The 27,904-nt window shown below is 40.1% G+C and overlaps 1 protein-coding gene across 1 annotated transcript; it reads left to right on the top strand.

Moving 5' to 3' along the window:
- The first annotated feature begins 642 nt into the window (after positions 1 to 642).
- si:ch73-173p19.1 lies at positions 643 to 26,991 on the top strand. Its single transcript, XM_041247602.1, has 17 exons — positions 643 to 785; positions 11,913 to 12,019; positions 13,496 to 13,668; positions 16,766 to 16,905; positions 18,799 to 18,951; positions 19,222 to 19,738; positions 19,911 to 20,018; positions 20,223 to 20,313; positions 20,940 to 21,148; positions 21,684 to 21,926; positions 22,011 to 22,109; positions 23,192 to 23,385; positions 23,808 to 23,982; positions 24,161 to 24,317; positions 24,530 to 24,683; positions 24,931 to 25,042; positions 25,695 to 26,991. The coding sequence occupies exons 1-17, from the start codon at positions 771 to 773 to the stop codon at positions 25,868 to 25,870; spliced, it is 2,823 nt and encodes a 940-aa protein (XP_041103536.1). The 5' UTR covers positions 643 to 770; the 3' UTR covers positions 25,871 to 26,991.
- Positions 26,992 to 27,904: the final 913 nt, after the last annotated feature.

Here is a 27,904-nt window from a genome sequence, read left to right as displayed (position 1 = left end):
ACATTAAAACGATGTATAAGACTGTAAAAGATGATGCTACATTAAAAAAAAAAGATGCGAAAGACCATAAACAGCATAATGTACCCGATTGGAGTGGGCGTGTCCCTGCTTTCTTACACGTTTCCATGAACACATAACCTTGGTCCATACTCGAGTCCCCACCTCCACCGCATCAGATCAATTAACCAGATTTTTTAAAAATCATTTGATGGAAATGTGCGGTACTTTTAATCACTGCCATTCTCATATAAACTTTGACAGCTGACACATTATTTCGCCTTGTCCTGCGCTTCTTTCCCTGTTCTGCATATCAGTCTGCCAGATTTATATGTCCTGCATGAAACAAATGCGAAAGAATATCACATCCCTCATTTAAAATTGGTATAGATATCAAGATATTAGAATGTTACTGTAACCCTAGTTCAACTGGGGCACTTGGTTTCTAATTTGCACTGTTTTCTTGCCCTGCAGCTAAAGTTAATTAGTAAAGTCCCCTGTAACTGAAACTGACACACTGTACCTTTAAGTTAGAGGGCGGTGCTTTTATTGTGATTGTCGTTATTTTGAGGCGTTATGTTTCGGGTTTTATCCCCTCCCACTCCGAATGTTTTTTTTTTTTTTTTTTTTTACCTTAAAGTGGAAGTATTGAAACAACAAACTGCTGACTGCTGCAGTGCTTACGCAGTGAACAGCGAATCGAAGGGGTGCAACAGGGGATACGAAAGCGACAAGCTTCACTCAGCCAGTCGCCACAACTATAACCTCCAGCCATGGATCCCTCTCTGGTAGGTGCAAGTAAGAATAATCAGACATTAGTAAAGGATCTGAGCAGCGGTTTGTTTGAAGGGACAGACATGTTTAGTCTGTACATAGGGTAGGGATCATTGCCTCGGACTCGTTGCGGCCTGAGACAAACTTCACAGTCCCCGACAAACATCGTAGGCGTCCGGACCGTCGGAATTTAAACGGTTTCTGTTTTGAAGTTAAGTGTTTCCAATATGAGTTCAACTCATAAATGTCGTTTTTTTTTTATTTTAATTTCTTAAATTTTTTCTTATATATATATATATATATATATAATATATATATATATATATATATATAATTAAATATTACATTAAATTTAACGTTTTTTGTTTTTGTTGAACGTCGTAGTTAAGAGAATACTTATTTTAACCTCGGCATAAATATTGGAATTTTGTTATAAAATATCAGTATATGCGTTCGGTTTCAGGTACATTTTACCATGTTGCGTTGATTTGAATTATTAACTGTTCATAATATATTATTAACTATATACTTGTTACTTATGTATTCTATTGCAACTGAAACTGAAAATAAACTGTAGGTACCGCAGCAGTATTGTTTTCGACTCATGCGTATGTATGGTTACTGCCATTACAACAGTGTACTTCGCTGGACGGCATAGGGACTTTATTACTGCTGCTTATTGGTCTAAAAAAAAACAAACAAACAAAAAAAACAACTTTTGATATTGTTGATCATGAAATCATGATTAGCAAACTGCAGAATAATGGCTTTGATTTTCGGACTCGAAGGGTGACTATTGATAGTATTAAATCTGACCTGATAATGATCAAAAAGTGGGTTCCTCAAAGTTAAATTTTTGGTACATTTTTTTTTTTTTTTTTTGCATCAATATAAATGACATGTGTAATGGTCATATACATCACATTTGATTTATACGTGGATGGTATAGCCCTCTGTCAGTGGACTTTGAGTGAAATCCAACATAACCTTCAAAAAGACCACGGTGCCTTACAAAATGAACTGGTAAATTGCACGTTGGTGATAAATACAGCTAAAATTAAATTGCGCAATGTTTGAAGTAATCATTTTTATTATTTGTCAATGACGTTTTTATCGAAAGCGACTTGCAGACACTACTGCTGCAAAGTCACTTACATTAGGACCTCGCTTTTATGTCTCATCTGAAAAATCTTGCTCTTATATCAATATGATGACACTAGACATTAAACTGTACTACGATATAAATACCTTGGTTTATGGCTTGATTCAGTGCTAAATTTTGAGTACCATTTTGAACGTATGTTACGCAAATGCAGAGTTTGGTTTTATATACCTACAGGCAGTGTTATTCTCAGAAAGGCAATTTTCGATTGGCAACCCAAAAGATATGACCTTTTAACAGACTTTGCTGATTCACTACACAGAGCACATCCCATACAGTTCTGACAAAGGTGGTTCCTGTCTATAATAGTGCTGCAAGATTTGTACTGAATGTAGATTACAAACTGCACCACTGTTCTCTTTAGGATGACTCAGACAAGAACAGAAGACTGTCATTGTTTGTGTTTAGTTGAAATGCTCTGTTGTCTTGCAGAGTTGTTAGAGACATGTAACTGTACCTGTGCACTAAGATCAAGATGTGCCTACTTTTAAAATCAAATCGCCAAATTGAGGTCTAATATGGACCAATGTGCCTTTGTATGTCAGCCGCTTTCCCTCTAAGCTTTTTAGATACAGTATTTAGAAACTTGCTGTTTTGAGTGCGAGAGGGTACATTATCAGTGAGAAACCTTTGCTCACGCATTAACCCTTTTAATATATTTTTGTTGTATTATACAATTTTGAAACAATTTTACAATTTACTTTAAACAAGATATATATTGTGCCTCTGCCTCTGATTTTGAATCATCCCGATCCTATGCAGCGCTTTCGGTTGTTGTCATAGATACAGACTGCATGCTTAACTGGTGGCCTGAATAAAATTGCTTAATACTACTGCATAAAACAATGGCATCTGCACTGCCTTCAACTGTAACCATCTCTAGGGCTACTAATTGTTCCATTCTTGGGAATACCAAATTCCGTTTTACAAAAAATGCCAATTCCATTAGTTCCCACTTTATATCAATGAATTAATAAGTAAATGTGGCATTTGAACATAAATATAACGTTGGTAGTTTAAAATAAGTACATTTAATAAATATTACCACAATTTTTTTTTTTTTTCAATCCGAAAAATCCTTGTTGCTGTACTAAATAGTAAAGCACATGCAGACACGTCAAACCTGTCATAATGTTTGTAGAGATCACTTGGCTCATTGCTGGTATTAAAATAAGGAAAACCTAAGAATTATATTACAACAGTTCAGAAAACCAAATGTCCAGCACAGTTGTGAGTGTCTTCCACTAACACAGTAGTTCAGTCTACAAATAAGTGTTTTGAAAAGACCTGTTTAGTTTATTGCTGTCATTTACAATAACAAGAAGAATATGAAACAGTTTAGTACCATTCCAGTAATATCATGTGCGAGTAATCCTATGTACAGTACTCCACAAATTAAGTTTAGTGTTTTACTGGCATTATAATAATAACCAGGATAAAATATGAAACACTGATAAAGGAGTGTTGGCTGACTCACTGCTTTAAAACAGGTTCACTGCTCTGTATTACCTGATTGTAATTTAAATAGCGCCCCTTTTAATGTAAATGCATAATTAATCCTCTCAATTGTTTCTTTCCTAATTCTGCAGTGTTATTTGCAAGATTTTTCTGAAACCAACGGTGTGTAGTGTAGTGACTACATCCTTTACACAGTAAAGTGATCAATTTCCTTTAAGGATTGTATAGCTAGAAAAATAGCTTTGAGGTCATTACTTCGTTGTCAGAAAATATAATTAAATTAAGAAACGGCCATGGTTTAAAATTGCTAATTATAGCTTCATTAAAGGCAGGTGGCGTGGAAAGAAATAAACTAAACAATAATGAATACGCAATTCATTTAGCTTACTTACTTCAGGAAAGCTCTGCCTTGAGCGCAGTACCTTAGGTCTTAGTTTTTCAGCACAGAATGCAGTGCTTTGTCATTGTTGCTGTCTTTTCTGCTTTCTTATTCTTTACATGTTTACGACTGGCATTATGATATTTAATGGTATTGACTCGTACATGATCACATGAATTACAGCAAAACTTTAAGAATACAATCGCACAATCATAGATAATCCGATTTATTTTAGCTCTGTCTTGCTGCTTTTTTTTCTTCATTGGTGAAGCCGCCATGTTTCAGCAGACATGGAGTGAAGTCATATGATGAATAAACTTGCAAAAAAACAAAAATGCACATGGTATGTCGTCTTCAATTACTATACACTTAAATGTGTATTTTCAACTAATGTGCCGATTTACATTTTTACCAGTTTCAAAACGCTTGAGATGATTTCTGAAATTGACTTTTCTAAAAGAGAAATAAAACAAAAAACATCAAAGTGTGAGTATTGTGATTTTTATTTATGATTACAGGAGTATGTATACTTCTAAATAATGCAGGAAGATTGTGCTTCACTGATTTTTGTATTCAGTTACACGACTAGTTAAAAACTGTAAAGTTCATGAGCAGCACTGAGCAGCACGGGAGAATGGCGAGGTACCTGCTTTGCCCACCCTGTACCAGCATCGCTGGTGCCTGAGCGAGCTCTGCACTAATGTGACGTGCATTTTTACAGGGGGAAACCAGAGAATCAGCTGCAAGACAGACACAAATATGCTTATGTTAGTGCATTGTAAAAATGGTCTCAAAATGATAGATTTACCTCGAGAGGCTGGAGTCTCGATTTGAGGTTGACATGTATGGTAGCTTGTGAAAGTTAGTAAACTGAGTGCGAAGGTTGGTGCCAGTTACTGTGCCCATGCAGCATTGGAGAGGCTGCACAAAATGTCAGTTTTCTAGCCGATGATTATTGGTTGTTAGTTGCATTAGAAATTAATTATATCCTGTGGTTACTTAATAAAGCCCTGCATTTGATAGGCTGTACAAAATGTGATAATAAGCAGGTTTGTGAGATGATATTAAGAGAAGTCATTTCTCAAAGAACCTGTGGAGCATGGCTAGGTTTTTGAAAAATCGTGATACTAACGAGGTATGATATTAAACAAGGTGATATAAAATGGGTTTTTGGTGTTTTGTGTGTGTGTGTGTGTATATATATATATATATATATATATATATATATATATATATATATATATATACATACATATATAGTACTGTGCAAAAGTTTTAGGCAGGTGTGAAAAAATGCTGTAAAGTAAGAATGCTTTAAAAAATGGACGTGTTAATAGTTTATATTTATCAATTAACAAAATGAAAGTGAGTGAACAGAAGAAAAATGTACATCAAATCAATATTTGGTGTGACCACCCTTTGCCTTCAAAACAGCATCAGTTCTTCTAGGTACACTTGCACAAAGTCAGGGATTTTGTAGGCGTATAGTCAGGTGTATGATTAAGCAGTTATACCAAACAGGTGCTAATGATCATCAATTCAATATGTAGGTTGAAACACAATCATTAACTGAAACAGAAACAGCTGTGTAGGAGGAATAAAACTGGGTGAGGAACAGCCAAACTCAGCTAACAAGATGAGGTTGCTGAAGACAGTTTACTGTCAAAAGTCATACACCATGGAAAGACACAAGGTTGTTATACTGCATCAGCAAGGTTTCTCCCAGGCAGAAATTTCAAGGCAGACAGGGGTTTCCAGTTGTGCTGTCCAAGCTCTTTTGAAGAAGCACAAAGAAACGGGCAACGTTGAGGACTGTAGATGCAGTGGTCGGCCAAGGAAACTTACTGCAGCAGATGAAAGACACATCATGCTTACTTCCCTTTGCAATCGGAAGATGTCCAGCAGTGCCATCAGCTCAGAATTGGCAGAAAACAGTGGGACCCTGGTACACCCATCTACTGTCTGGAGAAGTCTGGGCAGAAGTGGCCTTCATGGAAGACTTGCGGCCAAAAAGCCATACCTCCGAGGTGGAAACAAGGCCAAGCGACTCAACTATGCTTGAAAACACAGGAACTGGGGTGCAGAAAAATGGCAGCAGGTGCTCTAGACTGATGAGTCAAAATTTGAAATATTTGGCTGTAGCAGAAGGCAGTTTGTTCGCTGAAGGGCTGGAGAGCGGTACACGAATGAGTGTCTGCAGGCAACAGTGAAGCATGGTGGAGGTTCCTTGCAAGTTTGGGGCTGCATTTCTGCAAATGGAGTTGGGGATTTGGTCAGAATTAATGGTCTCCTCAATGCTGAGAAGTACAGGCAGATACTTATCCATCATGCAGTACCACCGGGGAGGCATCTGATTGGCCCAAAATGTATTCTGCAGCAAGAGAACGACCCCAAACATACAGCGAAAGTCATTAAGAACTATCTTCAGCGTAAAGAAGAACAAGGAGTCCTGGAAGTGATGGTATGGCCCCCACAGAGCCCTGATCTCAACATCATCGAGTCTGTCTGGGATTACATGAAGAGAGAGAAGCAACTGAGGCTGCCTAAATCCACAGAAGAACTGTGGTTAGTTCTCCAAGATGTTTGGGCCAACCTACCTGCCGAGTTCCTTCAAAAACTGTGTGCAAGTGTGCCTAGAAGAATTGATGCTGTTTTGAAGGCAAAGGGTGGTCACACCAAATATTGATTTGATGTAGATTTTTCTTCTGTTCACTCACTTTGCATTTTGTTGATTGATAAATATAAACTATTAACATGTCTATTTTTGAAAGCATTCTTACTTTACAGCATTTTTTCACACCTGCCTAAAACTTTTGCACAGTACTATATATATATATATATATATATATATATGTATATATATATATATATGTATATATATATATATACAGTGCCTTGCAAAAGTATTCAGACCCCTGACCAATTCTCTCATATTACTGAATTACAAATGGTACATTGAAATTTTGTTCTGTTTGATATTTTATTTTTAAACACTGAAACTCTGAATCAATTATTGTAAGGTGACATTGGTTTTATGTTGGGAAATATTTTTAAGAAAAATAAAAAACTGAAATATCTTGCTTGCATAAGTATTCAACCCCCACACATTAATATTTGGTAGAGCCACCTTTCGCTGTAAGTATGTACCAGCTTTGCACACAGTGTTGGAGTGATTTTGGCCCATTCTTCTTGACAGATTTGCTCCAGGTTGTTCAGGTTGGTTGGACGACGCTTGTGGACCGCATTTTTCAAATAGTGCCACAGATTCTCAATGGGATTAAGATCAGGACTTTGACTGGGCCACTGTAGGACATTCACCTTTTTGTTCTTGAGCCACTCCAATGTTGCTTTGGCCTTGTGCTTGGGATCATTGTCCTGCTGAAAGGTGAATTTCCTCCCAAGCTTCAGTTTTTTAGCGGATTGAAGCAGATTCTCTTGCAGTATTTTCCTGTATTTTGCTCCATCCATCTTCCTTCAATTGTAACAAGATGCCCATTCCCTGCTGATGAGAAGCATCTCCCACAGCATGATGCTGCCACCACCATACTTCACTGTAGGGATGGTGTGTCTTGAGGCATGGACAGTGTTAGGTTTGCGCCACACATAGAGCTTTGAGTTTTGGCCAAAAAGCACTATCTTGGTCTCATCTGACCACAAAACCTTTTCCCACATCGCAGCTGGGTCGCTCTCATGCTTTCTGGCAAACTCCAGAAGTGCTTTCAGATGGTACTTTTTGAGTAACGGCTTCTTTCTTGCCACCCTCCCATACAGGCCAGTGTTATGCAGAGCTCTTGATATGGTTGACTGGTGCACCATTACTCCACTCCTAGCCACTGAACTCTGTAGCTCCTTCAAAGTGATTGTTGGCCTCTCTGTGGCTTCTCTCACAAGTCTCCTTCTTGTTTGAGCGTTGAGTTTTGAGGGACGGCCTTTTCTTGGCAGTGCCTGGGTGGTGTGATGCAGCTTCCACTTCCTGATTATTGATCCAACTGTGCTCACTGGGATATCCAAACACTTGGATATTATTTTGTACCCTTTCCCTAATCTATGCGTTTGTATTACTTTATCTCTAACTTTTGTAGAATGCGCTTTGGTCTTCATTTTCTTCACAGCCTTACCAATGATCCTTCAACAGTGGGGTTTTTATCCAGAAAATGTGACAGCAACTTTAATGGTTCACAGGTGGAGGCCAATGGTAAGGTAACTGTGTCCTCGTTTGGGCAATTTCTTTCATTGGTGCAAACTAGGAGCTTCCACAGCACAGGGGTTGAATACTTATGCAAGCAAGATATTTCAGTTTTTTTATTTTTCTTAAAAATATTTCCCAACATAAAACCAGTGTCACCTTACAATAATTGATTGAGTTTCAGTGTTTAAAAATAAAACATCAAACAGAACGAAATTTCAGTGTACCATTTGTAATTTGGTAATATGAGAGAATTATACACACACACACACACAGATACTGTGCCTATAGAAAGTCTACACCCCCCGTTCAAAATGTTCACCTTTTGTTGCCTTGTAGCCTGGAATTAAAATGCATTCAAATATATATTTTTTTCATTTATCTACACATCCTACCCCACAACTTCCAAGTGGAAAAAATATTCTAGAAATTTGTAGAAAATTAATTAAAAAAATAAAACTGAAATAGTTGGATAAGTGTCCTCCCCCCTTGTAATAGCAATCCTAAATTAGCACAGGTGTAACCAATCACCTTTAAAATCGCACAACAACTTAAGTGGCCTCCACCTGTGTTAAATTATAGTGATTCACATTATTTCAGCATAAATTCAGCAGTTCCTTTAGGTTCCCCTTGCGGTGTAGTGCATTTCAAAGCAAAGACTCAACCATGAGCACCAAGGTGCTTTCAAAAGAAATCTGGGACAAAGTTGTTGAAAGGCACAGATCAGGGGATGGGTATAAACAAATGCCAAAGGCATTTTGAATATCCCTTGGAGCACGGTCAAGATGATTATTAAGAAGTGGAAGGTGTATGGCACCACCAAGACCCTGCCTAGATCATGCCGTCCCTCCAAACTGGATGACCGAGCAAGAAGTTGACTGATCAGAGAGCCTGCCAAGAGGCCAATGGCAACTTTGCAAGAGCTATAGGCTTTTATGGCCAAAACGTCAAAGTGTGCATGTGACACCAATATCCCAAGCACTCCACAAATCTGGCCTGTATGATAGGGTGGCAAGAAGGAAGCCAATACTCAAAAAAACCCACCTTGAATCCTGTTTGAAGTATGCAAAAACTCACAGCACGCCATCCCTACTGTGGAGCATGGTGGTGGCTGCACCATGTTATGGGGATGTTTCTCAATGACAGAGACTGGGGCACTTGTCAGAATAGAAGGGAAAATGAATGGAGCAAAGTACAGAGAAGTCCTTGAGGGGAAAACCTGCTGGCCTCTGCAAGAAAGCAGAAACTGGGATGGAAGTTCACCTTTCAGCATGACAACGACCCAAAGCACACAGGCATAGCTTCACTCGAGTGGCTAAGGAACAAAAAGGTAAGTGTCCTTGAGTGGCCCAGTCGGAGCCCCGATCTAAATCCAATTGAAAATTTGTGGCATGACTTGAAGATTGCTGTCCATCAACTCTCCCCAAGGAACTTGACATAGCTTGAACAGTTTAGTAAAGAAGAATGGTCAAATATTGCCAAATCTAGGTGTGCAGAGTTGGTAGAGACCTATCCCAACAGACCCGCAGCTGTAATTGCTGCCAAAGGTGCTTCCACCAAGTATTAACTCAGGGGGGTGGAGACTTATCCAGTTATGATCTTTTAGTTTTGTATTTTTAACATATAATTTTTTATTCAATAAAAACTTTTTTTCCCCTTAACAGTGTGGAGTATGCTGTGTAGATAAGTGGAATAAAAATCCTCGTCTAAATGCATGAAACGCTGAGGCACTGACACAGCAAAATGTGAGAAAAGTTCAAAGGGGTGTAGACTTTATGTAGGCATTGTGTGTGTGTGTGTGTGTGTTATATATAATATTGCATGGGTGAAAGTTTTCAGCCTGTAGATGGAATTCTGTCAGAATGGCCTCTCCTAAGTCCATTCCTATGGTTCGTGTAGAAGTGCTCAAAAAATCGGGGGGGGGGAAGGGGGGCGTACGGTGTCCGACTCATAGTATATGCAAAGTGCCAACGTGGAGCGAATCCTCGTACGTTCGAAGCTGCATCACTGATGTAAAAATAGAACTATTTTTAGATCAGTGAGTTCCATCTATCAAAATGCGGCCGGTTTATTAAACGGACGAGCTGCCATTTACGACATCTGATGAAAAGACTGGGCAGACAGTTCCGAAGTTAGTGTAGAAAGACTGAGGAAGCTGGAGCATGTTGTTGCATCGTTTGCAGCAAGACGTTCTTGTGTGGAGGGAACGGAAAGAAAGTGTTAGTAGGATTAGTAGCCAAATGCTTAAGCTGGAAACATCGAGATGACAACCCCCCCCCCCCCCCCCAAAAAAAAAAAAAAAAACCCTGTTTGTGATGAAAATAAAATGAAAGTGACTAAAACATTTTATTCTGGGGTCTGTTGCACTAAAAAGCTCTTGACTGAAGTCTGAGACTAGAGTTAAATTGGTCTAAGTTAAGACCTTGTTATAAGACTGTGGCACAAAGCAAAGCCTTGAAGGTCTTATGTAAGGCTAGTCTTAACCTTCTGTTGCTAAGCACCGAAGACTGGTCATGCTTTGTAGAGCCTGTTAGAAAAAAAGAAAGTGGCTGCCAGTGAATCATAAAGAAATAATAAGAACATCATTATGAGTACTGTTCACAAAAAAATATGGAGTATCTGATTCAAAAACAGAATTTCAAAATGACACATTAATAGAATTGGTATTTAAATGTGGGCTGGAAATAGGCATGCGCTGACTGGACTTCTAACTGAGCGGACTGAATTTGTTCACATTTGTGGTTTGTTCGGTTTTGTGATACAAGCTGAATAGAAAGTTCAAATTTGCTTCTGAAAGTAGTCTAAAATGGCTCAGAATGCATCTAATGTCAGAAATGACAAATAATAAACACAAACTGAAAATGCGTTGTGTTTGTAAAACATGACTGGAATAGGAGTACTTCCTCTGCCTTTGATTCACAGCATGGTTGATTCAGTTCTGCAGGTACCCATTCTGTAGATGTTAAACAGAAAAACATTATGACAATAGGGAAAAATGCCTGAGTCAGTCATCCCATCTGACTCATTACTCACTTAACAACTCATTACCTGGCTGGTACTTAAAGCTACAGTGTCCCAGAATTGTTTTCAAGCATATATGATTATGGGTTTTAGTTTTAAGGAGCGCCCAAAAATCACTTCATTTTAGAGTAACATATTTGTTGTGAGCCAACTCATTAAATTACCCTGAAACCTAATAAGTGTGCACCAGGTTGTGGAGGGAGTTTGGTACTTCATGCAGTAACTCCCAGTTTGTTTTAGATAACTTTACTGCAGCTCTAGAAGAGCCTGCATAGTGATTAATGCACATGTTTGTGGTGTGCGTGGTTGCCAGTTTGCGCTCTGCCGTTACTTCTGCGTTTGCGTCTTATTTGCACGATTAAATTATACAAAATTGAGATGCATTATTTCAACCAAACGCGAGAGAGGATGCATTTTATCTCAAAGCATTACAACATTCCATACTTTAGACCTCTGTGCGCTCGTATTTCTTCAGAAGTGCCGTGATTTCTAGTTTGTTTACATTCCGCAAAGGTAGTTCTAGCTACAAGGACACAGTGCACGTCTTGCACTTAAACATGCTTCTTTTACCACTGCACCCACAGAAGCTTAATGAAAGATAAGCTCTGTCCTAGCTCAGGAAATATAATTAAAAGGGGGATTCTTTTTTTTCCATGTGATGTTTTTGGTTTGCTATTAACATTTACCAGGTTTACCAGCTGTTGCGTTTCACTCTTGTTAACATCTGTTGAAGTTAATTTAATGGGCAGGTGTGTAGTCTGATTTCAGAGACTCTTCAAGAAGATTAAGAGTTCAACCTCTTAATAATAAAGGTAACTTCAAATAATGTTGCTACTAAATTTCGTGAGGGGTAGGACATGGATTTTAAAACCTCAGTAAGAAAAGCTTTTATGTAATATGAAAGATGGCTAACTAACTGTATATGTGTGTTTCAGACAATCGGGGGTTTCTTCAACACACTGTATGAGATGGGCTTCACAGAGACTCAGATACAGGCTGCTGTGAAGGCCGGTCACTTCAGCGTTCCCGCGGCAGCCGAGTGGTGAGCAGCTAACTCCGAGTGATTCTTGACAGTCCAGTACAGTGCAGTAGTTAAATCAGTGACACTTCCCGTTCAGAATGTTATTCCAACCTTAACCTTATTTATTCAAGTAAAGCATTCAGAGCCTTGTTCCAATGCAGTCTTTAAGAGTTTAATTGAACCAAGGGACCTTGTTGGGTTGCACTGCTCCTAGATTGGAATGAACAGTGCCGGGGAACCCCCCTGGCTTGCGTCAGCCAATTATATTTAAGGTTATCCAGGGTTACCCATGTAAAATGCTATTAAAAATCACCAGCCTGTGAAATATTGTGGCAGGGCATTGGTCGATCTAATCAACCCAATACTTTCATTTAATAATTTGATTAGGTGTATTTGAAACAGTGGATGAACCATTTATTAATAAATGCCCAGCAAAATGCATTGCTACTGTAGGTAACACATGGATAATACAGTAGTGTGCAAATGTATTATAACACCAAAATCTGTCATTACATCCTTGCATGAAAACTTTGGTGTGTTACAATTTTCGGTCAGTAATCGATCATTTAGAAACAAAAGACATCTTAAACAACTTCTAAAAAGTTTCACGCATTTTATCATTTGTGGCTTATGTTCCTTTTCTCTTACCATTTTAGGTGAATTGCATGTGTGGTCTATTAAAGTCAACAATTAAATTAGACAATAAAACAATGGGCCCAATTTCGAAAATTTTTCAGTTACAGTGGTTTGATTTCATATGCACAACAGATAAAAACAGAAGTAATGGGGAGTTCTAATAAACTTGCACACTACTGTACCTCCTTGAGATTGCACATTTAGAGATGTCAGTTCATCTTAACAGTGTTATCCAGCCCTTCAAACACAGAGGCATTCAGGCAACTGTTTGGGCTTCAGGGACAAGTGGAATTTTACAATTTAAATTTATATTATACAGGGTTGCAAGCATGGTCCAGATAAATGCATTGTGTGGCTGGAATTAAATAAGTTTATTTTTTATTTTACCTGCTAAAATTGAGTAATGTTCTTCAGAGATTTCTATGTAGCCCAGTAATTCAGTTTCAGATTACAATTTCGCCCCGTGACGGGGTGCCCCGCCCCTGTGCGTATTTTTATGTTTTAGGTTGAGGACCAGCACGAGTAGCAATTGTTTTGGGTTTGTCCATCGTTTGTTTGTCTATTTTGTTTTGGCCACCGCGCCATTTTGTTTATGAAAGTGTTTGTGTTTTGTTAAAACCTTTTATTTTGTTCATTCATTTATAAAAAAAATGCTCAAGCAGCGCATTTCACTGACCTCGCCGTCCTGTGTGTTGTGTATTTACTTCCTGATCTGACGTCACCACGGAGCTATCTGTGACAGGCATCATCACATTTAGAGTTTCACAGAAAATACCAAATGTTTTGTGATAGAAAAAGTTTCTGTTTGATGTCATGTGTATATAGCCTTACTTTTTTTTTTTTTTTATCCTCGTCTTCCAGGTTGCTACAGGGCAGAGATCAAAGATGCAAACTTGGGACGCAGCCCTTCCAGCCACTCGGGACAGCAATCTCAGCATTTAACCCTCCGAAAAAACAAGAAATACATAGCAGTGCAAGCATGTCCCAACAGGCAGGCACGGCCAGGGAGGGAGCATCGAACACAGAAAACCAAGGTAAACAAGTATGTCAGTAATGTGAATCCCCAGCCATGGCTGCAATTCAAAGATGATCACCATGACTTACAGGGTTCCAAAAAATATAGCGTTGCACGTCCTCATGTGTTGCTACAAGTGTTTAAATAACGTACCTGTAATTTTTCTTTTCATTGTTAACATCCTGACAACTTTTTACACTTAAAACTTTAAAGTCTGTTTCAAAGCTCTTTTCAGAATGGCTGCTGTAGTGCACTGGGTTTGAGATCAGTCTAAATCGGTGGTTCTCAGACTTTTTAGAGTGCGTCCCACTACTTCCTGTCTGTGCACTGATAGCGTAAGGAGTATTGCCCACACTGATTTAGAGCAATGGTTCTCAAACTGGGTGCCTGAAAAGGTTCAGGAAAAACTTTACCGCACACATCTTTATCCATATACAGCACTGTATAACATAATGCCTCCAGACATATCAGCGCCTCGTAGATGGCGCTGCGCATTGCACTGGTCTTTTAATTATGCATAGCATTGTACAAAGTCAGAGATTGTGTATAAGTCCACTGCGTTTTGCATGCAAATCAGCTTAACACATGGATTGCATATAGTTAGCGTCGGTTGGTTTGTGCTGAAGAAAAAACACAACAGAAGTGAGAGCCAGACAAGCCAGTGAAACTGATTCAACTGAAGTGTTGGTTGGAGATATTGAGACACGAGCCGCACAAACAATGAAGCACAAAGAAAAGGCTGCAACACAACATAAAGTTAAGCGGAGGAAATATCAAGAGGAGTGCATACAATATTGCTTTCACCTATTCAGTGATTGAAAATCAGCAGTGCCCACAGTGTGTTTTCTGTTTAGAAATGCTTGCACAAGATAGCGTGAAACCGGTAAAACTGAAGCGGCATCTGCACACCAAACACGGCGATAAGCCAGCAGAGTATTTTCAGCCATGTGCCCCATTATGCATGGGGAAAAATGTGCTGTTCCACTTCAAGCCATTCTATTGTCACGTTAATGATATTGCCAAAGACATAAAGGTTCAGCTGATCAATCGGGTTAAACAGAGCCCCAAATACGCCTTGCAACTCTGAGTCTACAGACATATCTAATCCAATTCAGCTCAGCTCAGCTGTGAGATACTGCCATGATGGGAAGGTGCAAGAAGATTTATTATTTTGCAATTCACTTCAAGGAAAGGCAACAGGACAAATAAATATTTTGCAATCTTGACAACTTGTGCACGAAGGGCTGCAGTGGTCGTGCTGTGTTGGTGTATTTACAGATGGGGCCGGTGATATGATGATAAAAAACATTAGACTGAAAGCAAAAGTTCTGAAAGTTGCACCGCATGTTGTTTTCACACATTGTGTTATATATAGGCAAGCTAGAACCGGAACTTAATTGCGACCTGCAAACTGTAATAAAAAGAGTGAACTTTAAGTCTCGCCCCCTGAATTCAAGATTGTTTTCAATCTTGTGTAGGGCAATGAGATCAGAATATAAGCTGCATTTGCATACCAGAGTCCAGTGGGTATCTCGAGGAAAAATCCTGATGCGTTTCTTTGAGTTGAAAGATGAAGTGCCCTTGTTCCTTCTTGACACTGGATCGCCTTATGCAGAACACCTGCACGATTCAAAGAGGCTTTCAAACCTAGCGTATTTAGCAGATGTTTTTGAGGAACTGAATGTGCTGAGTGTTTCACTCCAAAGTCCCAACGGCAATATTCTGTTATTGAACGACTAAATTGATGACTTCTGGAAGAAGCATAAGCGCTGGAAGGAACGACTGGAAGAGGGTAATGTGGAAATATCTCCCAGGGTTGTCAGAGTTTCTTGAGGATAACGAGTTTGAACTTGAAACAGTGAAGCCAATAATTACTCATCTCACAGGCCTCAAGATCCACTTTTAAAACATATTTTGAAGATTTGACTCTTGATTTAAATAGGACAGATGAAGCCCTCTTAGACTTGTCAAGTGACCGGTCACTGAAGACAGTATCTGCTTCGACCCCACTGAGTGAGTTCTCACTGTCAGTCACTGGGTAGTTTCCAGTATGCCCTAGTTTGCATCAAAAGCAAACAATGATCTCGCCTTCAGGTAGAAGGGGATCTCCGAGTAACTGTCTCAAGCATCCAGTCCAGTGGATTTAGTGAGAGTGGTATGTTGGATTTTTTATTTTTTTTTACTGGATAAATGTACTTGTGTGGGCTGTGGGGTGTTGGGTGTAAACTACTACAGACAGGAAGTAGGGGGACCACTGATTTAGAGGACTTATCTCAAACCCCAGTGCACTAGAGCAGCCATTTTGAAAAGAGCTTTAAAACAGACTTTAAAGTTTTAAGTGTAAAAATTTGTCAGGATGTTAACAATGAAAAGATATGTTACTAGTGTTTTATTTAAACAGTTGTAGCAGCACGTGGGATCATATAACGCTATAATGTTTGGAACCTCGCTGAGTAACCGCGTTACTCTTTATTTTGACCTCAGACCTGAAGTGGTTGCCATATTGAGGTAATGTGACTTTAGATGCCTAAACATGGCAAATTCTGCATTATTAATTGCATAGTTTGTTCTTCTACTCCCCAGCTTTGATTCGCCAAACCATTGTCTTAATTGGAATTTAGACTGGTTTCACTGCACTGTTGTATTTACAATATGCCAGAATAAAATATGTTGTAACCCCAGAATCCTTTGCACTTTGGTCTTGCGTCAAAGTAAATTATAGAGAACATGGAGGAATCAATAATGGCTACTTGTTGCTGCAAGCGACTCCATTGTTAATTAAAACACAGCCATGCAGTCCAAGGAGGATTCCAAATTGTATTTGATTTATGTTTTTATTGCATGAATGTTACTGTGAAGCTAAGCTGCTTTGTTTTATAAGCACTTTTCCCCCCTCCATTCATGGCAGCTTAATGATTAGCAGGAGGTTTTACATAATGAAGAAAACTCAGACTTTTCTTTGTTCTGGACAATGCCTATGCTGTAGAATCTTTCTAATAAGATATTTAGTCATTCAGTTGTTGGCTAGCCAAGAGTGCTATGCAGTTGTGATTGGCAAAGATGCAGGTAGTCTCAGAGAGGCAGTTATATGTAACCCCTCGCTCTGTGGTTCCCAGGCACTGATCAGCCCTCTTCTTCCTCCTCTGAGCCTCCACCACTGGGATCCAGGATCAAGCAGGATAAGAAAGGCTTTGAAGACCAGCTGAGGGACCAAGTGGCCCAGGAGGTGCAGGCTGAGAAGAGGATGAAAAAGAAGGTATGCCTGGTAGAAATGAGAAGCTATTGATACATGCTTTCTTTCATAATTGCAATAAATTAAACACAGGTTGGTGTGCTAGGGCTTTTCACTGCAGAGTTCTGATTTAAATATGCCTTTTATCCACATGGTTTTTATTAGCCAAGAAAGCTGTGTTTCTGAGTTTGATGGTCAGTGATTGGAATTAAAGGAGTGATAAGCATCCATGTTCTTATTACCTCTTAGAATTACTGTAGTAACATTTATAAATAATCCCATAACACTAGAACGACTGCATTTTATAGGCATACCTAAAACAACCATGAGTGGTCAATTTGACCAGCATATTAAAACAACATGAATATTATAATGAAAGGACAAACAATTGAACATAAGTTTTATTCATATAAAACATCGACACAACCGAAACATTGTAAATAAAACAGACATTTGAACAGAAATGTATTTATATACAGACATTACATAAAGCACAACCTCAAAAAACAGTAATAAATGAAATAAACAAATATTTGACAACGAATGTGTATGTATATACAAGTATCATGCACATACAAAACTGTACAACTGAAACAATGTAAATAATTAAAGAATGTAAAATAGATGGGTTTATATTGCTTACATAACAAAGTGCATATGCACAGCCGAAGCTATGAGTTTATCTGCAGACATGCTATAATCAAAATGACATGAATTAAAAAAAAAAAACAAAAAAAACAGAATGGGCTTCATTTACAGTTGTTTACAAAGTCTGTGTGCTGTCACAAATCACACAGATCCAGCACTTTTCAAAATAGGCAGTGCACTTACCACAGACTGTCTTTGCGGATTTGGCACAGCTATCAACAGTAACCCAGGCTTCTGCACCAAATGCTCCACAGGCATATACTAGTGCAATGAAAGGGCTGCCACAGGATTGCTTCTTCTCCCACGGGATCTCCTGCGCTCTCGGTGTCACTGCTGCTGGAAGATTCGTCTTTGCAAACCCAGTCTACTTCAGAGCCAGATTCGTCATTGTCCGTCTCTGCTGCATCAGAATCATTGTTTGGTAAAATTTGCAGTAATTCCAAACACTGCTTTGCTGTCCTGCGTTTTCAGCGATGCATTTTCAATGTCTACTGGGGTAACAGTGAATTTCTTAGAAAAATGAGTGACTTCTAGTAACCAGAGTGTAGACAGACAGACAGCCTGGCACCATGAGCTGTCAAGGGTGATTGATGGGCTATCGGGAGGCTCATTGAAACAATAGAAATGTCAACAGAATGCTCACTTGAGGAATGCAGACTGATATAATCAAACTTCAATACATGGCTGCAAGTCCCAACTGATAAATACAAATAATTCCACAACACTCCATTGTGTTAATATGTTTTATATGTATCGGTCAATTTGACCGCTCCTGGTCGGAATAGGTATGACAGTGCTTTATCTTGTTAATTTTTGCAGCTACGTGGTTCTTTCTTGGGAGGGTAATTAGTATGTGTATTTAGGAAAAGTCAGGAAAGCTCGGCTCCGTATCTTAAAACACACGCACCACAATTAAAATTTCAGTTCCAAAAGCGGTCAAAATGACCGCCTTGGTCGTTCTAGTGTTAATTTGTTTGTTGGAAATATTCTGGCTCTTATTTGCTTTTTAGTTATTTATTTTTAACTTTAATTAGAGATACTCAGTTATTTCAAATAAGAAAACCTGAGGAAGGTTTATAGCACCTCCCACTGTCTGTGCTATAGTACAAACTCACTTCAGTGACCTTGCTGCAGGTACCAGGAAGCAGCAGACTAGTGTTGAGGTAAATTAACCTTCTGTTCTAGAGCTCCTTCTAAAACAAAGAGCTGTACATTTTACTGGGTTGCATAGCCGTGTTCTGGATTGCGGTGTTCTCTTGTTTCCTCCAGGAGCACGAGCTTGTCCTAAAGAGAATCGCAGATGATCGTAGGAGCTTGCAGGAGAAATCTCAGCCCAGCGGGCATTCTGATACATCTGCTCAGCAGGGGCAGAGGTTAGGGGGCAAGGTCCAGACTTCCATGGACAACCACTGCATCCTCATGGTGAGTCTCATAGGGCATGTTGTGATACAGGGCCCTGTGCTGCCTAGCTGCACACAGTGAGGCTGGTTAAAACTACAATGGGGTTTGGTTTTAGACATTTCACACACACAGTAAAGAACCCCAGATTGTTTGGCATTTGTAATGTAGAGGGTCTTATTAAAGGGGATGCTTAAAAATGTAACCTAAAACAAGTAGCTTCATAGGTTGCCAATCTAGAATCTTGGTGTATGAAGAATTTTCATAGTTCTGTTACTTTCTTCCCCTCCATAGCTCCGCCTGCCGTCAGGAGAGTCAATGCGGGAGCGCTTCCCAGCTGAGGCCTCGCTGCGGAGTGTGATGCAGCACATCTCTGAGCGCTACCCGTCACTGTCCAGCTTCTCCCTGGTCCAGGGCTTCCCAAGGAAGAGATTCGGAGAGGCCGAGCTGGCCTGCTCTCTGCGGGCCCTAGGCCTGACCCCCAACGCTGCCCTGTGCATCCAGAACACCCCCCTGGAACCTGCAGAGACACCCGCAGAGACCCCTGAAGCGAGTAGCCCAGACAAGCCTGAAGATCGCCCCAGACTCCCCCGTCCCCCTGCCATGAGCCACAGTTGGGGGCCAGGGGAGTTTCTGAGGGGCATGGGGGCAGGAAGCGAGCAAGAAGGGGGGATAAATCGGGAGGCAGAGGAGCCGCCACCCTCACCACCCCAGCCCCCTACGCTCCCATCCCCCCTTCTGGAGGCGGCCATAGTGAATGCTGGAATACACAGTGGCTGGCAGCCACTTTCGATGCAGTCTCACCGCTGGGGTAAGCATGAAGACCTCTACCACTAGAAGTACTGTACAACTAAAGGAATCCTTTGTTTCAATATTGTTTGATATGCACATGTTTTGGTTACTGAATAAATATAAAAGGCTAAAACTAGAGACCTCTCTTCAGTGATGTTTTGGAATTTCCATTTCCTTTTCTGTCCGCACAGGAAAAGGTCAGAAGTTGGTCCCGGGGGATGTGGAGGAGAGCTCAAGCTCTGAAGATGAAGAGGAGCACTCGGAGGAAGACAGTGGAGACGAAGAACTATTCATGCCCGGTAAAAAATAAATAAATAACTGTATAATTAACCTCTACAGTTTTTTTTACTCTTGTCAGGGCTTTGGGATTTATAGTGTCAAGCTGGCACCATGACAAGCCAACCACTGTAAGCTGTTGTAAGAAAGCTAGTTTCTTACCTGGTTAAACAAAAATAAAATGTAGTACAATTTTTGTGTGTTTCATTTGTGTCTATTTTCCGCAGGTTTGCCACAGCTGCCGTTCATTCCAGGGAACAGACAGGGTGCAGTGTTTGTACCTCAGTACCACTGGCCAGACCAAGGAAACCGACTGAGGTGTGCTTCAGTTAGTCTCTGGGGTGGGGGAGCTGCGGTAATTGTGGTAATAGGAAATAAAATACTCGTATCATGAGGCCAGCTTTGGTGACAAAATCTTGATCCAGTGTGCAGTACAGAGGGCCTCGATCAGGTACTTTTGTCATGGTTAGAAACAAGGAATCAGACATTAAACCCATGTGATACCTACTTTTTGAACATTAAACCTGGGGTGCCGTCGCTGATTGTCAGACAAGTCATCTATTCCCCTGTTCCCATTTTAGAAAGTATCGACTGCTGGAATTGGTGCAAGTACATGTCATGTTGAGTTAGCAAAGACTGTTTGTGTATCCAAACCATCCAAGGAGCTATTTTGTTAGACCAAGAACCTGTTACATCTTTTTACAATCACAACTAGCAGAAACTTCAAGTATGTTTTGTTTTTTCTAAAAGTTGAATCACTCAGTACAAAAACATAAGAAACTAAATCAGGTAGACAGATGCTTCAGCTTGTCTCTTTGTCATTAAAGCCAAACCGTGTTTTCGTTTAACTGCTTTACCTTCAACAGTAACAGCTCAGTTGTATCTTGGTGGCAGTGCTCATGATGTATAGGCACTAACAGCAGGCTGCTTGTATCCTCTTATAGGGAAGGTGCGGAGGGGGGTGCAGGGCAGGGGCGGGAGCTGCCAGTGGCGGCAGCTCAGGCGGCTGTGGAGCGCCTCCAGCGGGCGGAACTGCAGGAAGACCCCCAGAGCAGCTCAGGCCAGCCCTCCCCACCGAAGAGACCCTTTAGAACACCCAGCGTGCCTTCACTCTGCTGCATGTCCACCCGCGCCACTGCCGCCCTCATGACCAGTAACACTGCTTTACTGTTGCATCCACTCTACTGGAAAAAAATCTGATCAGCGAAAAAAAAAAAAAAATCTGTGGCTTTTATATAAAAAAAAAAGCATTATTATACATTTGATACATATTATTTATTCAGAAAAATAATATTGAATACATTGCTTAGCAGCAATTAAATTAAAGTAATTTGTAAATCAATTGGCAGAATGCAGTGGCTACAACCAAGAAATGCTTAATGCAGGTATATCTTGAGGGCCAGGTTGAGATCACCATGCCAATCTTCCTGTCTTTTTTTGTTACTTTAGCCTTGGTATGTGTTTTGAGTATGTCAATGTATTGCAGACTTATTCATGCCAATATAACAAAAGGACCGTTTGATAACCCACAAGTTTTACTCTGCCTGTCGTTGAACTGGCATTTGAGTTAATGCAATAGAAAAAGAATAAATAAATAAATAATAACATACCGTGTTCAGATGTTGCTCAAATAATTACAGCCATTTGCAGACGTTCTCTTTATTCTCTTTCCAATATTGCCCGTGTAGCCCCCAGTATGCAGTACACCAGCAGCCTGGCCTGCCTCACCCCTGAGCTGGCTGAGCACATGCTGGCCCACATGGCGAGGGAGAGGCTGCTCCGCCCACGCACCCTCGAACTCTTTTTCGGTTGCCAAGTCCAGAAGTTTGTCCTTAACTGCTACCCGTACACCACCAACGAGCTGCTCAGACAACTGCGTGCCTTCCAGACCCTGAAACATCTCAGCCTTGTCTCCTCCTCACTAATAACAGGTACCACCACATCTTGTATATCTGCTACAATGTTGTGTCCCACAGTGCTTTTACCACTCCTGTCACTGTGCCCTCTCTTTACAGATTCAGGTCTGACGGTCTTGGCCAGCCTCCAGAAACTGCAGCACCTCAACCTGGCAGCCTGCTCTAAGCTCACTGATAACTGCCTGCAGTACATCAAAGGTGAGGCTGAAGTTGCAACACCTCCATAGGGAATCGCTCTCTAATGACCAACACAGGGTTAAAAAAGAGTGAAACAGGAGGCCATTCAGTCAGAGCTCTTCAGAAACTACACACACACATCTGTCAGTGCTATGGGTATCTTCATCATTATTTTTTTTATGGGTTTATTGTGCAGTGCCTTGGGATAATTTATGATAAAAACAACAAAGTATTATTTTTTTTTATTTATTATTATTATTATTATTATTATTATTATTATTATTATTAGTATTAGTAGTAGTATTAACCCTTAGAGGTCCATTTATTCAGCACCTGTCAGGCACATCAGGCCCAGTTTATTTTCAAACAAGCTATTTATTTTACACGTGCTGTTTAAAAGTATTTTTCTTCACAGTAAAACAGGTTTAAAAGGCACTGCGTATCAACAGGACACTCAGTACTGCATCTCCAACCCTGCTGATAAATCCTCTCCTGATCACTCGTTTTATCACCAAACTCCTCAATAATGCGGTCCAAGTTATTTTATTACTGTAACAACTCAAAAAGCTCTGCAAATGTCTGTGATATTGTTTGAGCGCTGGATGCGGAAGCAGCTATCTTGTTTTTTTATGTCTGTGTTAGTTCTGTGGTGCAGGGTCTCTGTATTGTTCAGATCTGCTTCGGCTTCTCTCGGCTCCTATTGGTCTCACTCGGCCATTGAAAGGTTTTTGCTGCTTTTTCCGGAGAAAAAACGTCTAGAGACCTGTGGTTAACGTCTTTTTGATGATGTTGGACGGGGTCCGACATCGGACCGGAAAGGAAAAATTGTAATGTCAGACCGCAAAGGGTTAATATTATAACAGGACCAAGATTATGGTAATGACTTTTGTCCCCTTTCACGCAATTTTGAACTAATTGCTGTTCTCTCATTTATTGTTTTGAAAATGACAAAGTATGACTTGAGCTATTATTGGCTGAAGAATTTAAATTAAGCACAGTCTTGTGAACCAGAAGTAGTGGAGTGCTGTTCTCATGTTAGACTTTGGCTTTGTACACTGCAATTGCTCCTACTGATCATGGATGTCTTCATTTTTTTTTTTCAGGTCTAAAAAGTCTCTCCTTCTTGTCGCTGGACCAGACCAAAGTAAGCGACGCGGGGATGGTGATATTCCTGGAATCTGCCCCCTCGTCACTCATTCAACTCAGTTTGAATCAGACAGGCATTACTGAGAAGACCCTGGCCATGCTGCCCTCCAGTGTTCCTCAACTCAAACTGCTCAGTATCAAACAGACCAAGGTAACCCCATGGACTGCACTGCAATAGCGCAATGAAACAAATAGCATTCAGGAGCTGGGCAGTGATAGTGACAGGGTAGGTCTGTTCGAGATGACAGACAATGTTAACTAGTGATACTTTGTATTCAGGAAAAAAAAAATGCATGGGCCCCTCAAACCACAATTCCAGTACCTGCAAACCAAACAGTAAAATTAAAAAAAAAATAATGTAATACTGTCCAAAGAAATATAGTTTCCTGTGTAAGACGGGAAATAGAAATCATGTGGAGTCGAAATGCCACAAGCAATTTGCCCAAGTAGTTTCAGAGCCTGAGTATAATGTGCTGTAATGGCCCTCCTTTGTTTGCTGGAACATTGTTAGATCTGTGAAATCTAAGCTGGGAGCACAATGCAAAGGGTTCACTGTGACTTTCTGCCCTGCAGATTTGTGATGTGTCTACCCTGAAGGAGCTGAGGTGTCTGCACACGCTGCACCTCGACAGCACCTGCGTGTCTGAGAACTCACTGCAGCACCTGGCGGCCCATCCTGCACTGTCCTCGCTCAGCCTAGCAGGGATCCCTGTCGCCAACGGCAACAAAGTTCTCCAGATCATCTCGGGTGAGAAATCTGGGGTGAAGGAATTTTTAAATAATGGCTGCAGATCCAAATGCAGAATATTTAAGCAAACAATTGTTTTCAATGTATTTTAAACTTGCTGCCACCAGCAGGGATTCCTTGGGAACACAAGAACAATGTGATTGTGTTCTCTGAAGTGTGTCTCTTCCTTTCCTGTCAGGTTTACGGCTGAATCACCTGACCCTCCCCGGGCGACAGTCTGTGACGGACAGCGGTCTGGAGTTCCTGTCACAGCTGGTGCTACTCACAGAGCTGGATCTGACAGACTACACACAGGTCACCAACCAGGGCGTCTGTCACCTCGCTGGCATGAGCAGGTCAGACAGTGAGCCCTTGCATGACCCATAAATGTCCCCTAGTGTTCCCTAAAAAAAACAAAAAAACAATCCCAACTTTTTCAGCACAAACGTTAAATATATTTCTTAATCTCGGAAAACATGTATGCTTTTATTAATTAAAGGTTTGTTTTAATACTGTAATATATGCATATAAACGTAAATAAAAATGTGTCTGTGTGTGTGCTGGTCAGGTTGAAGAAGCTGTCACTCAGTAACACTCTGGTGACGGATGAAGGCCTGGTATCCCTGCAGAGTCTCCAGGAGCTGGTGGAGCTGTGCCTGGACCGGACCACTGTCACCAGCAAAGGGGTGGCCCGCTGCGTCACCTGCCTGCCACACCTCCAGGTACTGCCTGCCTGTCTCTGTCAACTGCAGTACTACTAACTGGCTGTGGAGGGGCTGATTGCAAATTTGAGCTTTTTCCATCTACATAGCCATCTAGTGGATGCATGCATGAAAAACAAAATGTAAACACAGAGGGGTGAAGAAAATTGGCTGCCCAAACTGCTATGCAGTGGCAGTCTTACCTCCAATTGTTCTCATTCTCAACATTTCTTATGTTTGTATGAGACCGACTGACTGTCCTTGTTAGGTGCTGGGGCTGGCCAGTACGCAGGTGGGAGATAATGTGGTTCGGCTGGGGCTGGTCCACTGTAAACAGCTGCTGAAGATCAACTTGAGCCGCACCCGTATCACTGACAAAGGTGAGTTACGGGGATTGAGGAGAAGTGTGGGAATAACATGGAAAACATAGATTTTTTCTATGTTGTCTGAGAATTCTTTGATTTGCACTTGGGGTGGGGCAAAAAACATGCAAGACTTTTTTTTTTTTTTTTGTCTCTTTGGTAATCAATACACTTTATCATATATAATCATCAACACTGACAATTTAGATTTATATTTACGTGTGGAGGTCGAAGTTGAACAAGGCGCATTGTGACATTCATGTTGAAATGTGGCTGCAGTTTACTTCAGTATCCAGTGCGTTGTTACTACTGAACAAGCTGTTTAAAGATGCCGAGAACGATAAAAATCGGGTCAGTTAGTTTGGCAATAACTATCCGGTTGACAGACAAATTTTTTCGTTTTTTATTATTGCTACACAGAAATATTTGTAATGTTTAAAGTAAAAAGGTAAGTTTTGTTTTATATTATTGATTTATGGCATGGGTGAGCTTGTAACTTCCTTAACATTTTGTTTGTGTTTTGCATTATGTGACGGGGACGACGACGAAGACACACTCAATTTTAGCCTTTTATTTTAATTGTGGAATAGCGCAGATTTAAAAAACTAGGATCCCTGGAATGAATAGACAGTTGTTCGGTATCTGTCTGTTTCTTTGTAATGTTTTTCAGGTCTGAAGTACCTCCGTCCAATGAGACTGAATCAGGTGAACCTGGACAACACTGGTGTTACCCTCTCAGGAATAGCCAATCTGATTTCTTCCTGCCCTGACATCATCAATATCCGGGCGAGCAATTTACGGGCCCTTCCACATGACGAGGTCTCCGATGAGGAAGCCGCTTCCTGAGGGGTCAGGGTCACAGGAAGTGGACTGGCAGCAGGCCCTCAGACATCCATGTGTGATGTTGCCTGTCTGGGACGAGCGGCTGATCCTGCTCTAACAATTAACTTGTAAAATGGACACCTTTTGAAAGGGCCGGCACATGGAGACTTGCAGTGCACTAAACTGGTCTGGTTGTGAATGGCAAGCAGGAGTATCCAGTGTCCAGAATCTGGGTAGGCACAGTAGTGCACCAACTAACTAGTTCTACTGGTGGAAACATTTTTCAGCTTAAGCAGTTTAACTATGGGAACAAGCCACTAATGCCAGCCCCTTGTGTTTTTTGGTTTTCATGATCTTTGCCTGTCCTCAAGAGCTTGTCTTACAGCATTTGTATGGGCTCACAATTTGAAAGAGCCATGCTGGTATGGTGCAGCATCTATAGAGAACCCTGCTTGCTCACAATCATAACTACAGAGCCCAGGAGAGGACATGAGAGAAAAAATATTTATCTCGTGGCCACTGAGTTTTCTTACTGTAAGCCATGCACACGAGTCATGGGTATGTGGAAGCCAAGGTATATATATATTTTTCTCATGTCCCCTCTCGGGGCAGCATTCATAACTGCAACCTTTTCATGCTTTCTTAAGTACAGTATGTAGGCAGAGGGAAATCCATCAGTTCATTCATATTTACGGCTTAAATCTTAAAGCTGGACATTTTGTACAGCAGAACAACATTCGTCATCTGTTTTAGTAACCAAGGTTTTGTTTTTACTATTGATAGTCAAACAGGATGTGGTTTATGCCGATTCTTAAGCCAGATCTTTGACAGAGCAGGACCAGTAGGGATTGCTAGCATTGTTGTCAAAGGTCCAGTTACATTGCATACAAACCAGCCACCATTGCAGAGACAGCTTGTGTATATACTGTTTGAAAATGCACTATACAGTAGTGTTATACTTGTACCACTTAATTCTGATTCTAATAACTGTAGTATATTTGAATGGGATTGTTTGCCTGGCATAGTTGACATCCAATAGTCAAATGCTGGAATTGTTTATTCTTATTTAAAAAAAAAACCAAACAATTCTGACATTTATGGACACCCCTACATTTATATATATATATATATATATATATATATATATATATATATATATATATATATATATTTCTATATATATTACAAACTTTCAATGATCAGTTTACACAGCTATGTTTGAATGTCATTGTTAAAAATTTATAACATATATTCTGTTTTAACGTAATTAACTGAAAAAAATACAGTATTTGTTAATGATTATAATGGAGTTTCTATATAATGTTTTCCTTTTGTGATATATTCTCCATATATTGTAAAAAGGGGAAGTTTAAATGGGCCGGTAAAGTAAACCTCAGAAACAAGCATCTCTAAACACACAAGAAGTGACCTGGCTCAGTCAAATACCTTGTCTCCACATTTTGTTTTTTAGTCCAAGTTAAGGCATTAAACGGTAGAAAGTTGATTAAATTGGTGACCACACCAGAAATATCTGTGGAAATCAAAGCTTTAGCAAACTATTGAGAAACACAAAAGAGTGTTTTAATAAAACAATTTTGAATTAACGGTTGAGAAAAGGATTTGTATTTGGAAGTATGACTGATATTTAGCTTTAATTTTATTACCATGGTAGCCAATTTGCATCCCAATTACTTTGACAATTTTGCAGCTAGGAGTTAGGCACTCTACTGCATTTGTAAAAGTTGTACCATTAGTGGATCAGTTTAAATTTCACAGTAGCTGCACATTTCCCTCCCTGGAAGAACAAATAGTTTTTGTCTCGACCGAATTGAGCACAAAATAAATTTGAGCTTAAATCTGTTCCTATTGAATGTTCTGTTAAAACATGGGAGTTACATGGAGATTTTCTGTTAACAAAAGTTACTATTATGCTTTAGAATGTATGGCAATGTGTTAGGGTAATGTTGTAGTTAATTTGGTTAGGATGTAGTATTTAGCTGAATTATTTGTTTTTAAAAGAATGACAACCCAGGGTTTTTGAAACTTGCACTACAATCA

This window comes from Polyodon spathula, chromosome 4, assembly GCF_017654505.1.
Source record: "Polyodon spathula isolate WHYD16114869_AA chromosome 4, ASM1765450v1, whole genome shotgun sequence".
NCBI classification, from domain to species: Eukaryota; Metazoa; Chordata; class Actinopteri; order Acipenseriformes; family Polyodontidae; genus Polyodon; species Polyodon spathula.
The sequence above is the reverse complement of the archived record's forward strand: the minus strand, read 5'-3'. Positions and strand labels throughout refer to the sequence as shown.